The sequence below is a fragment of the Capricornis sumatraensis genome, chromosome 11 (genome assembly GCF_032405125.1).
Source record: "Capricornis sumatraensis isolate serow.1 chromosome 11, serow.2, whole genome shotgun sequence".
NCBI lineage: Eukaryota > Metazoa > Chordata > Mammalia > Artiodactyla > Bovidae > Capricornis > Capricornis sumatraensis.
Genome location: NC_091079.1, coordinates 88,773,460 through 88,794,973, shown reverse-complemented (window position 1 = coordinate 88,794,973; position 21,514 = coordinate 88,773,460). Strand labels below are relative to the sequence as shown.

The window sequence follows — 21,514 nt, the reverse complement described above, 5'->3', positions numbered from 1 at the left end:
TCCCTTGGTATCTCTAATTTTCTTGAAGAGATCTCTAGTCTTTCCCATTCTGTTGTTTTCCTCTACTTCTTTGCATTGATCGTTGAGGAAAGCTTTCTTATCTCTCCTTTCTATTCTTTGGAACTCTGCATTCAAATGGGTATATCTTTCCTTTTCTCCTTTGCTTTTCACTTCCCTTCTCTTCACAGCTATTTGTAAGGGCTCCTCAGACAGCCATTTTGCTTTTTTGCGTTTCTTTTTCTTGGAGACAAAGGTATAGAAGGTACAGAATCATACACATACTACACTATCCCTTATGGGGGGCTGAGGGGAACCGGGCAATAATATTTATTCAGAGTATAAAAATGCTTATACATTTATTCAGATGTAACAGTGGTTTTTTATAGGGTAGCAGGACTACAAACTAGACAGATGAGGGCATTACAGGAGGAAGTGTTTCCACCATATACATTTTATACTTCCAAATAGCTTTCGTATGTAAACATTACCAATTTTCCAGTTAAATTAGTAAATTTTTAAATCTTTAAAATAAGAAAAAACTAATTTGGTAACAGAAACTTTGACTCATATGGTAGAACTCTAAACTAAGTAATTAAGGGAATACAAATGATTTTCATGCACAAGAGAAACATTTGCTAACTGGACACACCAGGCCACGCACCAGGTCTCTATAGTCGCCAAAGAATCTCTATCAGGCAGACCATACTGGGACTACAGAGCAGTAGCCAGATTCAATAACAAAGACTAAAGTACATTCTAAACATGACTTTTAAATACCTCATGAGCCAAAGAAGAAATCATAATGGAAAATAAAAAATACTTAGAACTGAAAAATAATTAAGACGGCCTATCAAAATTATGAGATTCAGCTTAGTAGAGAATTTACAGCCTTAATACCCATTTTAGAAAAGAGTGAAAGTCATTAACCTAAGGATTAAACTTTAGAAAATAAGGGGAAAAAGTAGATAAATACAGGGCAAAAGAAAAGAAATCGAGCAGAAATCACTAAAATGGAACAAACATACAATAGAGGAGGTTAATGTTGACTATACAGCGTATAGGTTATTTCATGCTAGTCCTATACAGTTTCACTTCTTAAACTCATCTCAACACAATTATCAAGTGACGTCCAACTTCCGGACACTGCTTGCTCAAGTACTACTCCAAATCGAGTTCCTACCTGAAGGTGTTCATTCTGGAGGGCTGACACTTTTAGTCTCATTTAAGCAGCACAACCAGTGTGTGAAGTACTAAGAAGCATGGTGGCCCATGCGTACTGTCCACAAAGTATGACCTCATTAGGAATAAGTTGTGCACAAAATAAACAGTAGGATTAGCCTGTCAAGTGTTTGTGTGTGTGTGTATGTGTGAAATAGAAATAAGGATTAAAAACATTTCTCTCATTCTTAAATCATTATCATCAGGAATTGAAAGATTTTTACTAAACAAGTCAAATTTTCTCACAACTGATGCTGAAATACGCTAAATTGAGAGAACTAATAGGGTTCTAATTAAAATTTTCTCTCCTAGAGTAATGGAAATAAAAACAAAAATAAACAAATGGGACCTAATTAAAAGCAAAAGGAAACTATAAACAAGATGAAAAGACAACCCTCAGAATGTTAGAAAATAATTGCAAATGAAGCAACTGACAAAGGATTAATCTCCAAAATATACAAGCAGCTCAGTATCAGAAAACAAACAATCCAATCAAAAATATGGGTGGAAGACCTAAACGCACATTTCTCCAAAGAAGACATACAGATAGCCAACAAACACATGAAAAGATACTCAACATCACTGATTATTAAAGAAAGGCAAATCAAAACTACGATGAGATATCACCTCACACTGGCCAGAATGACTATCATCAAAAAACCTACAGACAATAATCACTGGAGAGGATATGGAGAAAGGAGTCCTCTTGCACTGCGGGTGGGAAAGCAAATTGATAAAGCCACTATTCCTTTAAAAAACTAGGAATAAAACTACCATATGACCCAGCAATCCCACTACTGGGCATAAACCTTGAGAAAATCGTAATTCAAAAAGACACATGTGCCCCAATGTTCACTGCAGCACTATTTACAGAAGCTAGGACACGGAAGCCACCTAGATGTCCACTGACCTAAAAGAAGCTGTGGCAAATATATACAATGTAATGTTACTCAGCCATAAAGAGGAAGAAATGTGAGACAGCTGAAGTGAGGTGGATGGAACTGAAGCTTGTTATACCGGGTGAAGTTAAGTTAAAAAGAGGAAAATGTCGTATATTAATACATACATATGGAATCTAGAAAAACGGTACTGACGAACCTATGTGCAGGACAGGAGCAGAGACACAGACGAAGAGAACAGACTGTGGACCAGCTGGGGAGGAGGGGGCGTGCATGGACTGTGCGAGCAGCACTGATGGATCAACAGCACCACGTGTGAGACAGCTGCGCGGGAAGCAGCTGTGCAACATGTGCATCTCGGCTGGGTGACAGGGAGACTCAGGAGGCAGGGGATACATGTGCACTTATATCTGAGTCATGTTGTCACACAGGAGAAACCGACACAACACTGTAAAGCAATTTTCCTCCAATTAAAAACAAAAGGTGGCAGCGGGGCGGGGGGGGGGGGGAGCAAAAAAATTTCTTTTCTCAAATATCCATGTTGCCGCTGCCCTAAGACCTGAAGATAAAAGAAAACTAACATATGCAAGTGGTCAATATTTTAGTCATTCTGTTTTTAAATATTTTCAACTGCTAAAGAGACCAATTAACTTCATCATCATAACAGAATTAAAATACAACTAACCTGTATGATTTTCTCCTGTACATTCACAGTCAAGCAGGTCATGAGTAACACAATGTGAACTTTCATGCAATGTGAACAAATTTTTAAGTTCTTCCACTGAAAACTGAATATGATCAGATGTCTTGGATAGGTCTACAACTGCCCCAGAAAGACCCTGCTTACTGATCTGTCTTTGATAGATCTTTTCCTCTATTGTACCTGAAGAGAAAACATTCATTAGATTTCCTTCAGATCTTTACAACTGTCATTTTGGTAGGGTAAAATATGTTTATTATTATACTAGCTAACAAAATAATATTCCTGGTACTGAAGCACAGTTTAACACACAAAATACCTTTATTTACTCAAAGAGAATATACCTTTTTTCATACTGGAGGGGTACTACCTGTGGTTAGGAGTCTGTAAATATGTACAGGGTGCTTCTGACCATCTCTCCACACTCTAGACATTGCCTGTAGAAAATAAATGAGAATTCTGAAAGTACAATAGAAACCTTCTCCACATAAGCAACTTGTGTTCATAAATTTAAGACTAGGAATTCTAGATTTCACTTATAGCTTCAAAAAACAAAGCCCAGGCATAACTAAGCCTTCTCCACTTCAATTTTTTTTTTCCGGGTTAAAGAAAGGGATGAATGAACTCTCACTATGGTACTGTAAAATAACTACAGGATGCCATGCAACAGTGAGAGGGTCTATCTGCATCAAAAAAAAACTGGGATAAGCAAGTTTGGGAAGTAAGAATGCAAAGAACCAAGGATAGCATGGGCATGGAGGGTTTATTCTCGGTCCAACAGGCTAATGATTCACTTCTAAGGAACCCTAGGATACCTGCAATCAGCTCAGGCTCTAGGCAGATCCCTGAGGTTTTAAGATTTATCAGTGATACTATTTAGTAAAAAGTTGATGTTCAAACCCTGAACATTCCAAAGAAAATTATGGCCCTCAACCAGCTTCTGGAAGCCCCTGGAATACTGTACCTGATAAAAGCATCTTAGGTTACTTGGGGTCTTGGGCCATAAAGCTGTTTATGCTAACGATGTGATTTAGGTGGGGACTTGGGCCAGTCTGACCTTTGCAGAGGCCAATCCGTGCCTACCTGACCAACCTCCAACAAAAGTCTAAACATCAAGGCTCGGGTGAACTTCTCTGGTTGACAAAATTCCATGGGTGTTGTCATTCACTGATGCTAGGAAAATTAAGTGTTGTCCATACAATTCCATAGGGAAAGGAAAACTGGAAGCTTGTACCTGCTGTCTCCTGGACTCCGCCCTAAGTACCTTTTACCTGTGCTGATTTTACTGTGTATCCTTTCACTGTAATAAACCCTAACTTGAGTAAAACTGTTTTTCTTGATTTTGTGAGTCCTTCTAGTGAATCACTGAACCTGAGGGTTGTCTCCCAGTCCCCTAACACAGCTACCAGGTGAGGTGCACATCTATAGGTAGAAACCTCAAAATCTGTGAAGATGGACTGTACTCTGAAGAAAACCAAAGGCTGCTTCTGAGATATTTTCCTAAGGAAGCTAATTTTGCATCTTCACTACACCCTGCACGAACACCAATCATGGTGCCTACAATACCCTGCTGTCCTCCCCTGATGGCCATGGGCATCCTGAAGGCCCAGCTAACTACAGTCAAGTAGGGCCTGGAGACATACAGGCTTGGGTATGAATCCTGACTCTGCCTCTTATAAGCTATGTGACCTGGAACAAGCTTCCATACCTTCATCTGCAAAACGGAGCTTACAACACGCACACTTGTAGGACTACTGTGAGGACTGAACAGATGTAAAGCATTTAGTGGAATGCCTGATACAAAATAAGGGCTGAATATGCAGCAGTTCTTATACTTCATCATCACCCTCAATCCCCGCAGGCACCGTATCCCCCTTTGGCATTTTATACTGTTTGTTTAATATAGAAACAGTCCTACCTGGATATCAGTAGCTGGATTCCAATCAATGTCATAGAGGATTAAGTGAGATCCTCCAATAAGGTTAAGCCCCACACCACCAGCTTTTGAACTTAACAAAAAAATAAAATCAGAAGAGTATTTACTATTAAAGCCATCAACAATTTTCTGCCTTTGAGAGATTGGGGTCTGTCCATCAAGTCTTGTATAAGCATATCCATGACGCTTGCAGACTTCTTGTAAAATATCCAGGGTTCGTGTATAGTTGGATACCAACACGACTCTGTCAATCAAAAAGAAAGAATCTTCATATACAACTGGGAAGCAGTATTAGATTTTTTTAATTAGAGAAAAATAGTAATATTATCACTGATATTTATAGAATGTCCAACAGAATTTGTATAATTAAAATGTAGATTCTCTTTCAAATTCCATTTTAAAGTCAATATCTATCCCTGGAAGTTCAGTGGTTAGGAATCTGTGCTTTTACCGACAAAGGCATGGGTTCAATCCCTGGTTGGGGAGCTGCGATCCCACAAGGCACATGGTGTGGCAAAAAAAAAAAAAAAGAAATCTAAGAGACTTTCAGTATAAAGATAATGGAGTAAACACCTTTCTGCTTTCGTTACCTTTCTTAAGTCACCCTAAGAACAGCAGGAGAATAAGAAACAGAAACACAAAGTCTATCTTTGATGAAACAAGGAGAGATTTATATATGAAAACAGAGACTAGTGGAATGGTGACGTGTTTAGGAGTGAAACCTAAGTGCCCAAAGAGGGATATACAAGTTCATTCACACAGTCACATTTTATAAAGGCAGGAGAAGGCAATGGCATCCCACTCCAGTACTCTTGCCTGCAAACTCCCATGGACAGAGGAGCCTGGTAGGCTGCAGTCCATGGGGTGGCTAAGAGTCGGACACGACTGAGCGACTTCACTTTCACTTTTCACTTTCATGCATTGGAGAAGGAAATGGCAACCCACTCCAGTGTTCTTGCCTGGAGAATCCCAGGGATGGCGGAGCCCAACGGGCTGCCATCTGTGGGGTCGCACAGAATCGGACACGACTGAAACGACTTAGCAGCAGCACAGAAGGAAGGGGTTTAGACTGCAGCTATTACAAGAACAAAGGTAAGTAGAACCCAGGCCCTACTCCCATGAAACTAGTTGACTTCTCTTTCTCAACAAGAATACTTATTCTCTGTGGAAAGTAAATCACAGAAACTTAGACCAGGGGACTCTAGAAGGCAGAGATATAGCAACAAGCCAAAACCTAAGTCTGAGTTTCTCACATCTCTCATCCTCTAGCAGGCTAGCCCAGGCGTATTCACATGGAGACAAAAAGGTTCCAGGAACCCCAAGGGAGGGCAAGCCCCCCTGCACAAGATCCTTTCAAGCCCCCTGTTTTGCAATGTTTGCCAGCATCTCATGGGCCAATGCAAGTCAGGTGGCTGAGCTCAGAGTCAGAATGGGATATCACCCAAAGTTACACAACAAAGGAACAAGGATAGAGGGAGGGAGAACTTGAGACCACTGGTTGCAATCTACCAACATTCCTATAACAAGAATCTGCCCATACTAATAGGGGAACAACATTACTACTACTATTAGTAGTATAGGAAGAACACTCCAGCACTAATATTTCAGTCACTTTTTCCCCTTCCTTTTCAATACTATTGTGTGGATGAATAACATTATCCAAACATAGTTTTTCTGATACAACTTTACTGGACTGGAGGAAGTCTCGTTAAGAATATTTTTCCCAAACAAGTTCTTACACGACTAGTTGTAGACTAATGGGAGCAGTGATTATCTTGGTAAGGAGTCTTGGACAATCCCCTTTCAGAGGTCAAGAGCTCCCCCTTCCCCGCCACATACATACCACTTTCAAACAAGGACAGTATTTTTATGATGACTTTACTGCCCCTAATAGCAGCTGAAATCTGCAGGCACGGCTGCCATGTGAGGTAGAGTGCAAGGTGTACCCAGCACAAGAGTGTCCAACCAAGATGTATGGGGGCTGGAATTCAGCATGAACTCTGCTCACTAGGTTTCAAGCCATGCATGAATGCAACAACCAAGAGGGAAGAGAACTTTTTAAATTTTGAAGTATCTTTTTTAGAAATGCCATATAAGGGCCACCATCCAGACAAGTCAGGAGCTCTAATTCATCTTAACATGCACAAAAGCACTGTTGAAGAGTTCAGCCTGTGGGCCTGAAACACACTACCTGGCTGCAGTTAATGACAGTACAGTAGGTCAAGTGACAGCAATACTGTCCCTGAAGTCAAACACTGTGAGCAACTTACAGCTACATATTTTAAAGGTTTGGGAGATGTTTGTGCAGAGGCAGTTCAGCTGTGGAAAACCTGACCTCTATACCCAACTGGCCATATGAGAAAAAGCATAAAGGGCTACAACTCAAGAACAACAACAACAACAAGCAACCCAATTAAAAAATGGGCAAAGGATTTGAATAGACATCTTCCAAAGAAAATATACAAATAGTCAACAAGTACATTAAAAGATGTCCAACATCACTAATTATTGGGTGTGTCTGGGTGCATGTGTGCGCTCAGTCACTCAGTTGTGTCCAACTCTTTACGACCCCATTGACTGTAGCCTGCCAGGCTCCTCTGTACATGGAACTTTCCAGGTAAGAATACTGGAGTGGGTTGCCATTTCCTACTCCAAGAGATCTTTCTGACCCAGGGATCAAACATACATCTCTTACATCTCTTGCACTGGAAGGCAGATTCTTTACCACTGTGCCATTTGGAAAGCCTCCATTAATTACTAAGGAAATGCAAATCAAAACCACAATGAGATATCATCTTACACCCATTAGGACATCAAAAACAAAACAGAAAATAGCAATACTGGTGAGGCTGTTGAGAAACTAGAACCTTTGTGCACTCTTGATGAGAATGTAAAATGGTGTGGTCACTGCAAAAAAAGAGTATGGAGGTTCCTTAAAAAATTAAAAAGAGAATTATCCTATGATCCAACAATTCTATTTCTGGATATGTATCCAAAGGAATCGAAAAGAGGGTCTCAGAAAGACACTGATACACTCATGTCCACAGCAACATTATTGATAACAGCCAAAAGGTGGAAGCAGCCCAACTGTCCATCAGTAGATGAATGGGTAAACAAAATATCATACATATACAGTGGACACTTATTCAGCCTTAAAAAGGAAAGAAATTCTGACACATGTTAGAACATGGATGAACTTCGAGGACATTATGCTAAGTAGAATAAGCTAGTCATAAAAAGACAAAACATCATATGATTTCACTTATACAAGGTACCTACAATAATCAGATTCCTGGAGACAGAAATTAGACGGGTGGTCATGGTACCCCACTCCAGTACTCTTATCTGGGAAATCCCATGGACAGAGGAGCCTGGTAGGCTGCAGTCCATGGGGTCGCAAAGAGTCAGACTCGACTGAGTGAATTCACTTTCACTTTTCACTTTCATGTATTGGAGAAGGAAATGGCAACCCACTCCAGTGTTCTTGCCTGGAGAATCCCAGGGACGGGGGAGCCTGGTGGCTGCCGTCTATGTGGTTGCACAGAGTCGGACACGACTGAAGTGACTTAGCAGCAGCAGCAACATGAAATTAAAAGACGCTTACTCCTTGGAAGGAAAATTATGACCAACCTAGACAGCATATTCAAAAGCAGAGACATTACTTTGCCAACAAAGGTCCGTCTAGTCAAGGCTATGGTTTTTCCAGTGGTCATGTATGGATGTGAGAGTTGCACTGTGAAGAAAGCAGAGTGCCGAAGAATTGATGCTTTTGAACTGTGGTGTTGAAGACTCTTGAGAGTCCCTTGGACTGCAAGGAGATCCAACCAGTCCATTCTGAAGGAGATCAGTCCTGTTCTTTGGAAGGAATGATGCTAAAGCTGAAACTCCAGTACTTCGGCCACCTCATGCGAAGAGTTGACTCATTGGAAAAGACTCTGATGCTGGGAGGGATTGGGGGCAGGAGGAGAAGGGGACGACAGAGGATGAGATGGCTGGATGGCATCACTGACTCGATGGACGCGAGTCTGAGTGAACTCCGGGAGTCGGAGTTGGACAGGAGGCCTGGTGTGCTGCGATTCATGGGGTCACAAAGAGTCGGACATGACTGAGAAACTGAACTGAACTGAACACGGTAGTGTATATAAAGTATTATCCAATAAAACACTTTAATTCAACTGTATTAAAGAGTTCATAGAAAGCTTCCTTATTTTAGTCACTTCATTATTGTGACAAAAGCAAATGATACTATTAATGCTCCAAAGAGGTGAAGCAGACTCCTTGACAATTAAATATAATTACTATTTTGCAAACTTTCCTCTGTGTTTTTGCATTCAAAAAGTTTGAGTATCTCCTACAAGGATAATTAAGACACAGTCCCTCCACTATAGGTGCTGATATAGAAGAGAACTACTGATTACAGTATAACATGAGAAGAGTTCCATCAGAGGCAAGTACATGAGGCCAGGGGAGTACAGAAGAGGGGCTGCTAACTCAATATGAGGCCAGGGGCTTCCAAGAGGAGAAAGCATCTGAGCTGAGTCTTAATGAAGAGAAAGTTGGCCTGAAGCATGAGAAATGGAGGTACTTCAGGCACAGGAACCTGCATAAGAACAGAGGTTTAGAAGCAGAGCAAATTATAGGTTCTGCAAATAGATTCTGGTATAACTGGACAACAGGAAAGTGTGAAGGAGTCAAGAGGGATAAGGCTGGACAAGGAGGTATCACCCATGTCATGAAGAGTCTTGACCAATGTGCTATAGAGTTGAGAAATTTCTGGAAGGCGACTGGGAAGCTTTGAATGATTTTTAAGAAAAGGAGGGATGTGTTCACATTTGTATTTTAAAAAATATACAATTTAGGGCATACTGATATGCAATGGGATTGAAAGTCAGAGGAACACAGTTTATACGAGACTCAGTTCAGTTCAGTTCAGTTGCTCAGTCGTGTCCAACTCTTTGCGACCCCATGAATCGCAGCATGCCACAACCCAATTGTAATAACAAGAATCAAAACAAAAATCTTGGTGCTGAACAGCAGTAATTAACACAACAGTGTAATCCAACCAGACCTCAAAAATAAATTTTTAAAAAAATTTAAAATAAAACTCAAAACAGGTGCTAAAAAAAACTTGGTACCAGAAAGCAAATGGATTCCTGAGATTAAGAAATAAAACCAACAGAATGTAGTGACTGATGACATTGGGAAAGTGCAGGAGATAAGTGAGTCTAGAATGATGAAAGCTTTTTCTTTGCGTATGGTACCATTCATCAAGCCAAGGAACCATGAAAAAAGATTTAGGCTTGCAATGGCAAAATGATGAAGCTCGTCTGGTACATGAGAAGGCTGAGATCCAGACAGATTTAGATACCATTAAATAGAGGCTTGAACTAGAGATACAATTTGGAATCAACACTATATGGCTGATAGCTGAAACTAGGGGAACAGAATTAAGGCAGGAAGGATGTTTAGAGCGAGAAGGAGGCTGAACAGAATGTCCTCAGGAGTATCAACATTAAAGGACAGAAAAAGAATGATTCTTAAAGAGATAAAAAAATGACTTAGGGGCTTCCCTGGTCGCTCAGTGGTAAAGAGTTCACCTGCCAAGGTAGGAGACACGGGTTCGATCCCTGATGCAGAAAGATCTCACATCCTGTGGAGTAACTAAGCCAGGGCACCACAACTATTGAGCCTTCGCTCCAGAGCCTAGAAGCTGCAACCACTGAGCCCAAGTGCACAGCTACTGAAGCCCGCACGGCCTAGGGCCCATGTTCCACAAGAGAAAACACCGCAAATGAGACGCCTGTGCACCACAACGAGAGAGGAGCCTGTGCTTGATGCACCTAGAGAAAGCCCGTGCAGCAATGAAGACCCAGCACAATCAAAAATCAACAAATTTAAAAACAGAAAATTAAAAAAAAAATAAAAAGAAACAAGTTAGGTAATACATATCAAAAGATACCTCTGCTGCTGCTGCTGCTGCTAAGTCGCTTCAGTCGTGTCTGACTCTGTGCGACCACACAGACAGCAGCCCACCAGGCTCCCCCGTCCCTGGGATTCTCCAGGCAAGAACACTGGAGTGGGTTGCCATTTCATCCTCCAATGCATGAAAGTGGAAAGTGAAAGTGAAGTCGCTTAGTCATGTCCAACTGTTCTCGACCCCATGGACTGCAGCCCACCAGGCTCCTCTGTCCATGGGATTGTCCAGGCAAGAGTACTGGAGTGGGTTGCCATTGCCTTCTCCAAAAGATATCTCTAGGGTTTTTTATATATAGGTATTTAAATTTAGTTTTTCTTAGATAAAAATTTACAGGCACATTGGTAATAATAAGTTTACAAAAGACTAGGAGCTGACCATGCCCCCAATGAAGAAAACAACTTATTTTTAATGTTTTCCTTTTTTCAAAAAGAGGCAGTGAGAAGAGGGAGTAAGGACATGGTCTAAGCTGAAATTACATAAACACATAGAAGCGGTTTATTAAACTGCCCTCTTACTTTTCAGCAGGACGAAGTTCGCGGATAACGGCTAAGAGCTTTGACAGCACCTGCAGTTTTCCGGACTCTTCCTCTGTAAACATGGTCGGGTTGTAATCAGCAGGGAACACATTGATCAAGCCTTCATAGAGATTTCTTTCTTCACTCTCATCCCAAGTTGAGTTGCTTTCTTTTTCCTGTTCAAAAGGATGATTGTCAACCCTGGTTCACGTTTTTTCGACAGGGAGGAAAAATTGCTAAAATTATGGGTAAAAAACCTGAAGCTTAATAGCTACCTGAAAAGCCCACTCTAATTGTTATGTAAATCTTTAAAGTCACAATTTGGCCATGTTTGATTACAGAGCAGTTCTAATGATGTCTCCAAAATGCCTGCTCCCTGAACCCCACAAGTGCAGTATCACTGCCTATGTCTGATCCAGGGGGAGGTGGGCAGCGAGAAATAAATGGGAGGAAAACAGAGGGCAGACAGTGCTAGGAAATCTATGTTCTCTGAAACCCTGAGGATCCTCGTCACTGCTGCCTCGTTTTCTCTCTTCTTCTCTCCTTCACTCCCTGCTGTTCCTTTTCTCTCCTGATTTGCAGGCTCACACAGCACCTCCCAGGTGATACTCAAACTCAAACACAACAGTTGCCTCAATCTTATCCACTTCTTCTACAAGAAGGAATAATTCTGCCAACATGTTAACAGAGAAATTTACTGTTAGTTACAGTATTTTGGCTTTTTTACAAAAAGTTTTTGTATATTATTCCAAAAAGATTATCACCACCTCCGAAATTCCCCTGCCAAAACTAACATGTGAACACAAGACTGGAGATTACATTTGTCAATGACTGCATCACTTTTTTAGATTAAATTTCTGGGATTGGCAGTCTCCTCACTCTCTCCCACATTTACCGGATTTATCACTGTTCTTGAAACTTTGTTCTGCCTATGCCCCCTGCCTGGAAATGTTCCATCACTTTTTTATTTTGCCCAATTATCCCACTCCTATCAACACTTGAGGACCCAATGCAAATTCCACCTGATTACTCACAGACACCTTTTTGGGGACATTGAGTCTTAAAACTTTATGGTTACACAGTACATTTCAACTTTGAATTTATTTAGTTGTACAATTAATTTTTTTTATAATTCCCTAATGCTTTAATGTGTGTTGTAATCTTTCATTAATAATACTAGAAACATCCTAAGGGCAGTGAATCCTGTAGCATAAAATGCTTGGCACAAAGTACTAATTTTAACTTGGCTTATTCCCAAAACATAGCAATATTTATGTAACATCACTTGATTAAAAATACTTGGAACCCTAAGATAGTTACGTAACTTGGATATATATGAGAGGAGAGATGGTTGCTGGCTGCTTTGGGTTAGGTTTCCTACTCCAATGCCTACACCTTGGCAGGGTTATCAAAGGATGACAGACCCTGGGTCTAATCTACAGCTTTTCATGTTCAGAAACTTGCATATGCTTAAGCTCTAGGGAAATGAGCCATACTAACCAAATTAAGAGACTAAATCAGACTATAAGTTATATAAATTTATTGACCTATAAATGAGACCTGCCTGTTTAAATCGATTGGTCTATGTATTCTGTCCTATAAACGGTCCATGGGGAAGCCAAGTTATTAGCACTAAGTTGTCTGGTGAACATTAAACCAAAATACAAGGGAGATGAATGATGCTAAGGTACAGGAGTTCTTAGCCAGGAGCACATAATCAGAATCACTTGGGGAAGCTTTTTCAAAATCTTCACCACTGGGTCCTACTCTCAGAGAATCTGAACTGGCTCACAAGTGTCTGGAGTGGACAAATGTACTCTTAAGAGCTTCCCTGAAGACTGTAATGTATACTCCTAATTAAGAATCAATTAACAGGTAACACTTTTATGCTGAGACAGCCTGATTCACGGAGGTGCATCACAGAGATTTACCAGTTAGACTTCCCAAATCAACTAGACAGGGCAATCTCTTCTCTGACTCTGTGCAACCCAATACTCTCCTTATAAGAAGATACACATACATCATATATAAGAAGATACACAGAAATACACAACTCTTACAAGTTGTGACTTATAATATTTTTATTGGTTATATCCATGCACATTTCCTGAAGAGAAACCCATCATTTTGACTGAACTTGGGAAAACAATCTAGTTTCAGATGGAAAACATTTATAAAGCCATTGCTTAAAGATTACTTATATGTGTGAAAGGCTCATTTCAGTCATTTTTTTATTGATCCTTACTTGCTATGATGTTAGAGGGACAGTAAATTATGTACTCTAGTTGAAGTTTGTAGTATACTCTGCCTGTTATTAGGTAAGCGGTACATTCTGGGCCATCATAGGTTTTTTCTTTTAAGGAAGAATTCTGGCTTCTTTTTTTGCTGGGCATCATGCCCAAAGAGTTTAATTTTTATCAATGTGTACAGAATCTGTTCCTTTAAAAGTTGCTTAATAAATTGTTATAATCCTGTTGACTGCAGAGTTATAGAAAGATGACTTCTTCTATGATAAACTATGTAAATATAATCCACTGTAGGAATAAACATAGAGAAATGTGACAGAACACGACATCTCCTAAATACATAATTAACGACCTCCGCATAACATAGCACCCACAGGTTTTCTTTTCATTTGTTTGCAAATTATTTTACTGTTTAAAGAAAAATAAAAGAAGAAAAATTAAGGGTGAGTTGGGGATAATAGGGTATTAACAGTTACTGTACAACTTCCACCACCAGGCATTCTGCTAGGTTCTTTCTATATTCTTTCGTCAAATTGCCCTAATAACATTATCAGGAGGTTATTATTATCTCTGTCTTCCACTTAAGACAAACTAAGGCTCACAGACATAACTTGGCCATGGTTAAACTTGCTTTTAGTTAAATAGGTAGTCCAGAGAAAGAAATCCAAGGCAAAGTGGTTGTCTAAGGAGACTTTACAAATATCTGAGAAAGAAGAGAAGCAAAAGGCAAGGGAGAAAGGGAAAGACATACCAAACTGAATGCAGAATTCTAGAGAATAGCAAGGAGAGATAACAAAGCCTTCTTAAGTGAACGATGAGAACAAATAGTGGAAAACAATAGAATGGGAAAGACTAGAGATCTCTTCAAAAAAACTGGAGATAGCAAGGGACCATTTCATGCAAAGATGGGCACATAAAGGACAGGAATGGTAAGGACTTAACAGAAGCAGAAGAGATTAAAAAGAAGTGGTAAAAACATACAGAAGAACTATACAAAAAAAGTCTTATATGACCCAGAAAATCACAATGGTGTGATCCCTCACCTAGAGCCAGATATCCTGGAGTCAAGTGGGCCTTAGGAAGCATCACTACAAACAAAGCTAGTGATGGTGATGAAATTCCAGATGAGCTATTTCAAATCCTAAAAGATGATGCTAAAGTGCTGCCATCAGTATGTCAATATTTGCTGACCACAAGTGATCACAAGACTGGAAAAGGTCAGCTTTCATTCCAATCCCAAAGAAAGGCAATGCCAAAGAATGTTCAAACTATCCTACAATTGTGCTCATTTCACATACTAACAAAGTCACGCTCAAAATCCTTCAAGTTAGGATTCAACCATAGGTGAACCAAGAACTTTCAGAGTCCAAGCTGGGTTTAGAAAAGGCAGAGAGACCAGAACTCAAACTGTCAACATTTGTTGGATCATAGAGAAAACATCTACTTCTGCTCCATTGACTGTGCTAAAGCCTTTAACTGCATGGATCACAACAAACTGGAAAATTCTTAAACAGACAGGAATACTAGACTACCTTACCTGTCTCCTGCGAAACCTGTATGCAGGGTCAAGAAGAAACAGTTAGAACCAGACATGAAGAATGGACTGGTTCAAAATTGGGAAAGGAGTATGTCAAGGCTGTATACTGTCACGCTGCTTATTTAACTTACACGCAGAGCTGTTGCTGTTGTTCAGTTGCCCAGTCGTGTCTGACTCTTTGTGACCCCATGACTGCAGCACTCCAGGCCTCTCTATCCCTCACCATTTCCCAAAATTTGCCCAAGTTCATGTCCACTGCATTGGTGATGGCATCCAGCAGTCTCATCCTCTGACGCCCTCTTCTCCTTTGCACTCAATCTTTTCCAGCATCAGGGACTTTTCCAATGAGTCAGCTGTTCACATCAGATGACCAAAGTATTGGAGTTTCAGCTTCAGCATCAGTCCTTCCAATGTACTTTGCATGATATGCAGAGTACATCATGCAAAATGCAGGGCTGGATGAATCACAAGCTGGAATTAAGACTGCCAGGAGAAATACCAACAACCTCAGATATGCAGATGATACCACTCTCATGGAAGAAAGCAAAGAGGAATTAAAGAGCCTCTTGTTGAGGGTGAAAGAGGAGGGTGAAAAAGCTAAGACTATTTAAAAAACTAAGATCATGGCATCCGGTCCCATCACTTTATGACAAATAGAAGGGGGAAAAGTGGAAACAGTGATGATTTTCTTTTCTTGGGCTCCAAAATCATAGCGGACAGTGACTGCAGCCAGAAAATTAGAAGACGCTTGCTCCTTGGAAAAATAGCTATGACAAACCTAAAGAATGTATTAAAAAGCAGAGACATCACTTTGCCAACAAAGGTTCATATAGTTTAAGCTATGGTTTTTCCAGCTGTCATGTAAGGATGTGAGAGTTGGACCATAAAGAAGACTGAGCATCAAAGAATTGATGCTTTTGAATTGTGGTGCTGGAGAAGACTCTTCAGAGTCCCTTGGACTGCAAGGACATCAAACTAGTTAATCCTGAAGAAAACCAACCCTGAATATTCACTGGAAGGACTGATGCTGAAGCTGAAGCTCCAATACTTTGGCCATCTGATGTGAAGAGCTGACTCAATGGAAAAGACCCTGATGCTGGGAAAGACTGAGGGCAGGAGGAGATGGGGGCAAAAGAGGATGAGATGGTTAGATAGCATCACTGACTCAATGGACATGAATTTGAGCAAACTTCAGGAAATAGTGAAGGACAGGGAAGCCTGGCATGCTGCAGTCAATGCGGTTGCAAAGAGTTGGACATGACTTAGCGACTAAGTAACAACATCGAAAGAGGAGAGTGAAAAAGTTGGCTTAAAGCTCAACATTCAGAAAATGAAGATCATGGCATCTGGCTCCATCACTTCATGGGAAATAGATGGAGAAACAGTGGAAACAGTGTCAGACTTTATTTTTGGGGGGCTCCAAAATCACTGCAGATGGTGATTGCAGCCATGAAATTAAAAAACGCTTACTCCTTGGAAGAAAAGTTATGACCAACCTAGGTAGCATATTCAAAAGCAGAGACATTACTTTGCCAACAAAGGTCCGTCTAGTCCAGGCTATGGTTTTTCCAGTGGTCGTGTATGGATGTGAGAGTTGCACTGTGAAGAAAGTGGAGTGCCAAAGAATTGATGCTTTTAAACTGTGGTGTTGGAGAAGACTCTTGAGAGTCCCTTGGACTGCAAGGAGATCCAACCAGTCCATTCTGAAGGAGATCAGTCTGAGTGTTCTTTGGAAGGAATGATGCTAAAGCTGAAACTCCAGTACTTTGGCCACCTCATGCGAAGAGTTGACTCATTGGAAAAGACTCTGATGCTGGGAGGGATTGGGAGCAGGAGGAAAAGGGGACAACAGAGGATGAGACGGCTGGATGGCATCACCAACTCGATGGACGCTGAGTTTGAATGAACTCTGGGAGATGGTGATGGACGGGAGGCCTGGCGTGCTACAATTCATGGGGTCGCAAACAGTCGGACAGGACTGAGCGACTGAACTGAACTGAACTGAACTGAACAACATCAGAGTAGGGACTGTACTTAGTTTCAACTCCCAAACAGAAAGTTCTCACTGTAGCCCAAACTGCCTTATGTTCAAATCCAAATGGACAGCTCAACTATGTGGCTATTAAAAACCATATTTGTAGAAGGCATCTAATGTGGGGAAATGACTATAATTTATTTAGTTTAAAAAACAGATTTTTAAATAATAAGCATAGCATCATTACAATTGTTTCTCTAGAAAAACACTACACATGTGTATCTTTAAGCTCCTATTTTCTCACCAAAAAATGGGGATGGTAATAATACTTATTCCATAAAATTCTATGAAGAATAAGTAAAACAGTATTTGAAAAGTACTTAGTGTAAATGTAATGTAAATGTTTAATAAGCATCAACTAAGATTATTATTATTAATACCAAATGTGATTTTCTCTAACTGAAGAGCTTTACCTCTTTATAACAAATTTCTCAAAGTGGTATTGCCAGGCCACAAGTTACATAAAAGTTTAAGGTCTTTGATACACATTACTAAACTGTCTCCCAGTTGAACCAATTTACATTCTAACCAGTAGATGATTTTTATTTTCTTCTTTGTGATTTTCATAAATTTTAGACAATAATCATGTATTACTTCTACAATGAGGAAAAAGTAAATTATTTCTTAATGGTGGATTTTGTATGTGTCAAACCAAACAAAGTGACTGGCTTTATTAACATAAAATAGGAAGGGAAACCAGGACCAAGCATTAGGTGAGGCAGTAGGGGGCATGGGACACAAAATCCAGAAGGAAGACCCTGAAGCCCAGTTCACCCCTCGTTCAGCTCCATGAATAAGGACATGCTCTGAAGAACAAGCAGAAGCATGGAGGAGCTCCAGAGAAGAATCACACTGGAGAGGCTGCACAGCTTTGGGAAAACACACAAATGTAACCTCAGAGATCAGTCTCATCTGCCCTCTCGGGTTCATATGACATAGAACCCTCAGCTCATATTCCTGACACAGTCTCACACACTACTTACCTTTATTGAGCAGAACAAAAGGCAGGGGTGATTGCACAGTTTTTTAAGAGCTCCGATACATATTAGATGAGAAGTATTTTCCAACAATCCTTGAAGACAGAATCTGACGGCCTGAGAATTTAACAGTTTTCTATAAAGTGCAATCTGTAGGGCTCCTGGTCGGCAAAAGACTACATTCTCTATTTTAGGAGGGAGATATTGATTTATGACTTCTTGGGTTCGTCTAAGGATGAAGAGTCCAGTGAGGCAAGTAAGTTCAGCTGCTCTTTGCTCTCCTAACTCCCTTTCTTCCTACGGAAAAAGAGTAGACTTAAAAGTGTTTTAGACAAAAATAATACATGTAGTTAAAAAAAATATTAAACATTTTATCATGATCAAATATTTACTAATTGCTTCCCTTCAGATTTTTTTTAAACAAAAATTATTTGAAATACAGTTTAGAACAGAAAAACCAACAATCATCTCTTTAAATGTTTAGTATAATCATTTAATTAAGTGAAGCCACAGTCTTCGAATCATTGCTTGTTTGGCTATTGCCACCACTGAGAACCACTGGAAATCAATAATCTACAAACTGAATTATCTGAAAGTAAGCTTTTATGTGAAGATACGATGGTACAATAGTCTTAAAATCATTATCAAAGCACTAAAAGAGCAAATTCTTGGAAGAAAATATTTTGACAAGTTACTGATCCTAAAACTAAGCCTTTAAGAAATTACTGGCACAAGGCACTGCTGACTCTTTCAAAATCATTACACATTGTTCATTATATAATTGTACATCTTTAAAGTCAAAATACAGTATGAGTGAAATATATGTTTAAATTCTCTTCATAGAATCTTCTAATCTTCTACATTAGAATCTTCACAGTATAAGTAAATATTTGTTTTTATATAGATCGTGGGATATTTCCCTTATATTTTAAAACTATTTTCGATTTTTCTTCCATAAAAACTGGGTCACAGGTCAGAAGATACAGTGATGCAAAAATAAGAAAATTAAAGCCAACTTTCATTAACCAGAAATAGCAAATGTTGTCAAAACTTTTTACAAATATCTTCAAAATCATTTTGTTTACATAAATATGCAAATAGATGTTTTATTTTTGTTTGTTACAAAAAACATGATCTCAAACAATAAAGCATCATGGAAACTAGAAACCAGTTTGGTTTATCATCATAGTCCCCCATGTCTGGAGCTTAGTATTTGGCCCACTTCAGGGATTTTATATGTAAATACTGGGAAAATAAATGAATGTGATCTTATTTTTAAATAATGTATCATATGTCCATCAGCAGATGAATGGATAAGAAAGCGTGGTACACATACACAATGGAATATTATTCAGCCATTAAAAAGAATACATTTGAATCAGTTCTGATGAGATGGATGAAACTGGAGCCGATTATACAGAGTGAAGTAACCCAGAAAGAAAAACACCAATACAGTATACTAACACATATATATGGAATTTAGAAAGATGGCAATGACAACCCTGTATGCAAGACAGCAAAAAAGACACAGATGTGTATAACGGACTTTTGGACTCAGAGGGAGAGGGAGAGGGTGGGATGATTTGGGAGAATGGCATTGTAACATGTATACTATCATGTAAGAATTGAATCGCCAGTCTATGTCCGACGCAGGATACAGCATGCTTGGGGCTGGTGCACAGTGATGACCCAGAGAGATGTTATGGGGAGGGAGATGGGAGGGGGGGTTCATGTTTGGGAACGCATGTACACCCGTGGTGGATTCACGTCAATGTATGGCAAAACCAATACAGTATTGTAAAGCAAAATAAAGTAAAAATAAAAATTAAAAAAATAATAAATAAATAAATAATGTATCATAAACATTTTCCTTTCTATGAAATATATGAAATAATTATTTTTATATGGTTCCTGGTTCATGGAAAATGCTCAGTAACTATCTGTTAACTAATCACAGTATTGTATTAATTCTGAGATTTACTTTTTTTCTCACTTTAACTTCTCTGAAATAGGATGCTTTTACAATTGATGACTTCTTACAATTAAAACTGATAGTATGTTTTGCTACTGGTACAAAAAATAATGGTGCATCCTAGAATTAACAGTATCCTAGATGCAATGAAATATACAACATGTAGCATCTAACTTAGATTTTCCTATCTTCAGAAATGTTTATTTCCAACTAGTTTGTTTTCCTTAGTTTTATCTAATTTTTTTTTACCCTTAAAGCTAAACCTTTAAGCATTTAATAAAAATCTATGTCTATTTCTTTATAATAAATTCCTAAAGCTGGTACTTATAGGCCACAAGATACATTCAAATTTAAAGCTTTTTATACATATTGGCAAACTATCTTCCAATCATACCAATTTTTATTTCAACCAGTAGAGGACAGTATTCTTAAGTACATTTCCTATTACAATGCAAATCGAACCAACTAAAACATCAATAGAAAAGTACAAAAATCACTTCACAGTTATTTACATTTTTCAAAATCAGTAAACATTTTTATATGTTTACTATCATTTATAAGTCTTTGTCAAGTACCTACCAATGAATGTTTTTAAAGTGATAATAATGTCATTTTACAAAGAAATGCAAGAGAAGTTGAAAGATTGTGCAGAAAATAAAAAGTTCACTCTACTAATTTATTTTTTCCTAAATTAAAATAATACCCAAGTTACAGATGATTTTCCTAGATAAACTGGTCATTTTTAACCTACTTATTAAAGTAAACTATACCTCAGAAGCAGAAGGTTGTCTTGATATAATAATGGGTTCTTCATATATTTTTCGATAAGCTGACAAAGAGCCTAATATTCCTGGATTTACAAAATCAATTAATGTAAAAAATTCTTGGAGATCATTCTGAACTGGAGTACCTAAAGAGATAAAAGTGATCAGAAGGTCAAGTTTGTATTTTACAGTATCAGTTGTTTAAAGAAATTTGTACTCTCTTCCCTAAGAGGACTACATATAAGCAAAGTCTCAAGTTAAGAAAGGGCAGCTAAACGAAGTTTTTGAAAATTAATAATCATATAAATTTTTAACTCCGGTTGTAACTGTGAACTGAAGTCTTATTTAGTACAGCATCTTGGCAAAGTACAGGCTCTAGAGTCTGACTGTGCTGTGTGCTTAGTCACTCAGTTGTGTTTGACTCTTTGTGACCCCATGGACTGTAGCCCACCAGGTTTCTCTGTCCATGGGGATTCTCCAGGCAAGAATACTGGAGCGGGTTGCCATGCCCTCCTCCAGGGAGAGTCTGACTATTTGGGTTCAAATCCCACCTGTATCACTTACTCTCTGAGTAACCCTGAAAAGTTACTTATACCAATTTTATTTGCTGTAAAATAGGAATAATAATGGCAGTACTAGGGTTGTGAGGATTAAATGAATTAATTCATGCACTAAGAACAGTGCCTGGAGCACAATAATGTTCCATAGCTGTTATCTGTTACTATTAGAACTATGTGA

At 39.1% G+C, this 21,514-nt stretch overlaps 1 protein-coding gene across 1 annotated transcript in view; it reads right to left on the bottom strand.

Annotated features, from left to right (window-relative positions):
• Positions 1-21,514, bottom strand: part of RAD54B (RAD54 homolog B) — a 111,929-nt gene that overhangs the window by 4,695 nt on the left and 85,720 nt on the right. Inside the window, exons 9-14 of the mRNA XM_068983889.1 lie at positions 20,783-20,922; positions 18,047-18,337; positions 11,246-11,421; positions 4,736-4,997; positions 3,188-3,254; positions 2,803-3,000 (exon numbers count right to left, since the gene is read on the bottom strand). Coding sequence (XP_068839990.1) covers positions 2,803-3,000; positions 3,188-3,254; positions 4,736-4,997; positions 11,246-11,421; positions 18,047-18,337; positions 20,783-20,922 — 1,134 coding nt within the window. The remainder of the gene's footprint in view (positions 1-2,802; positions 3,001-3,187; positions 3,255-4,735; positions 4,998-11,245; positions 11,422-18,046; positions 18,338-20,782; positions 20,923-21,514) is intronic.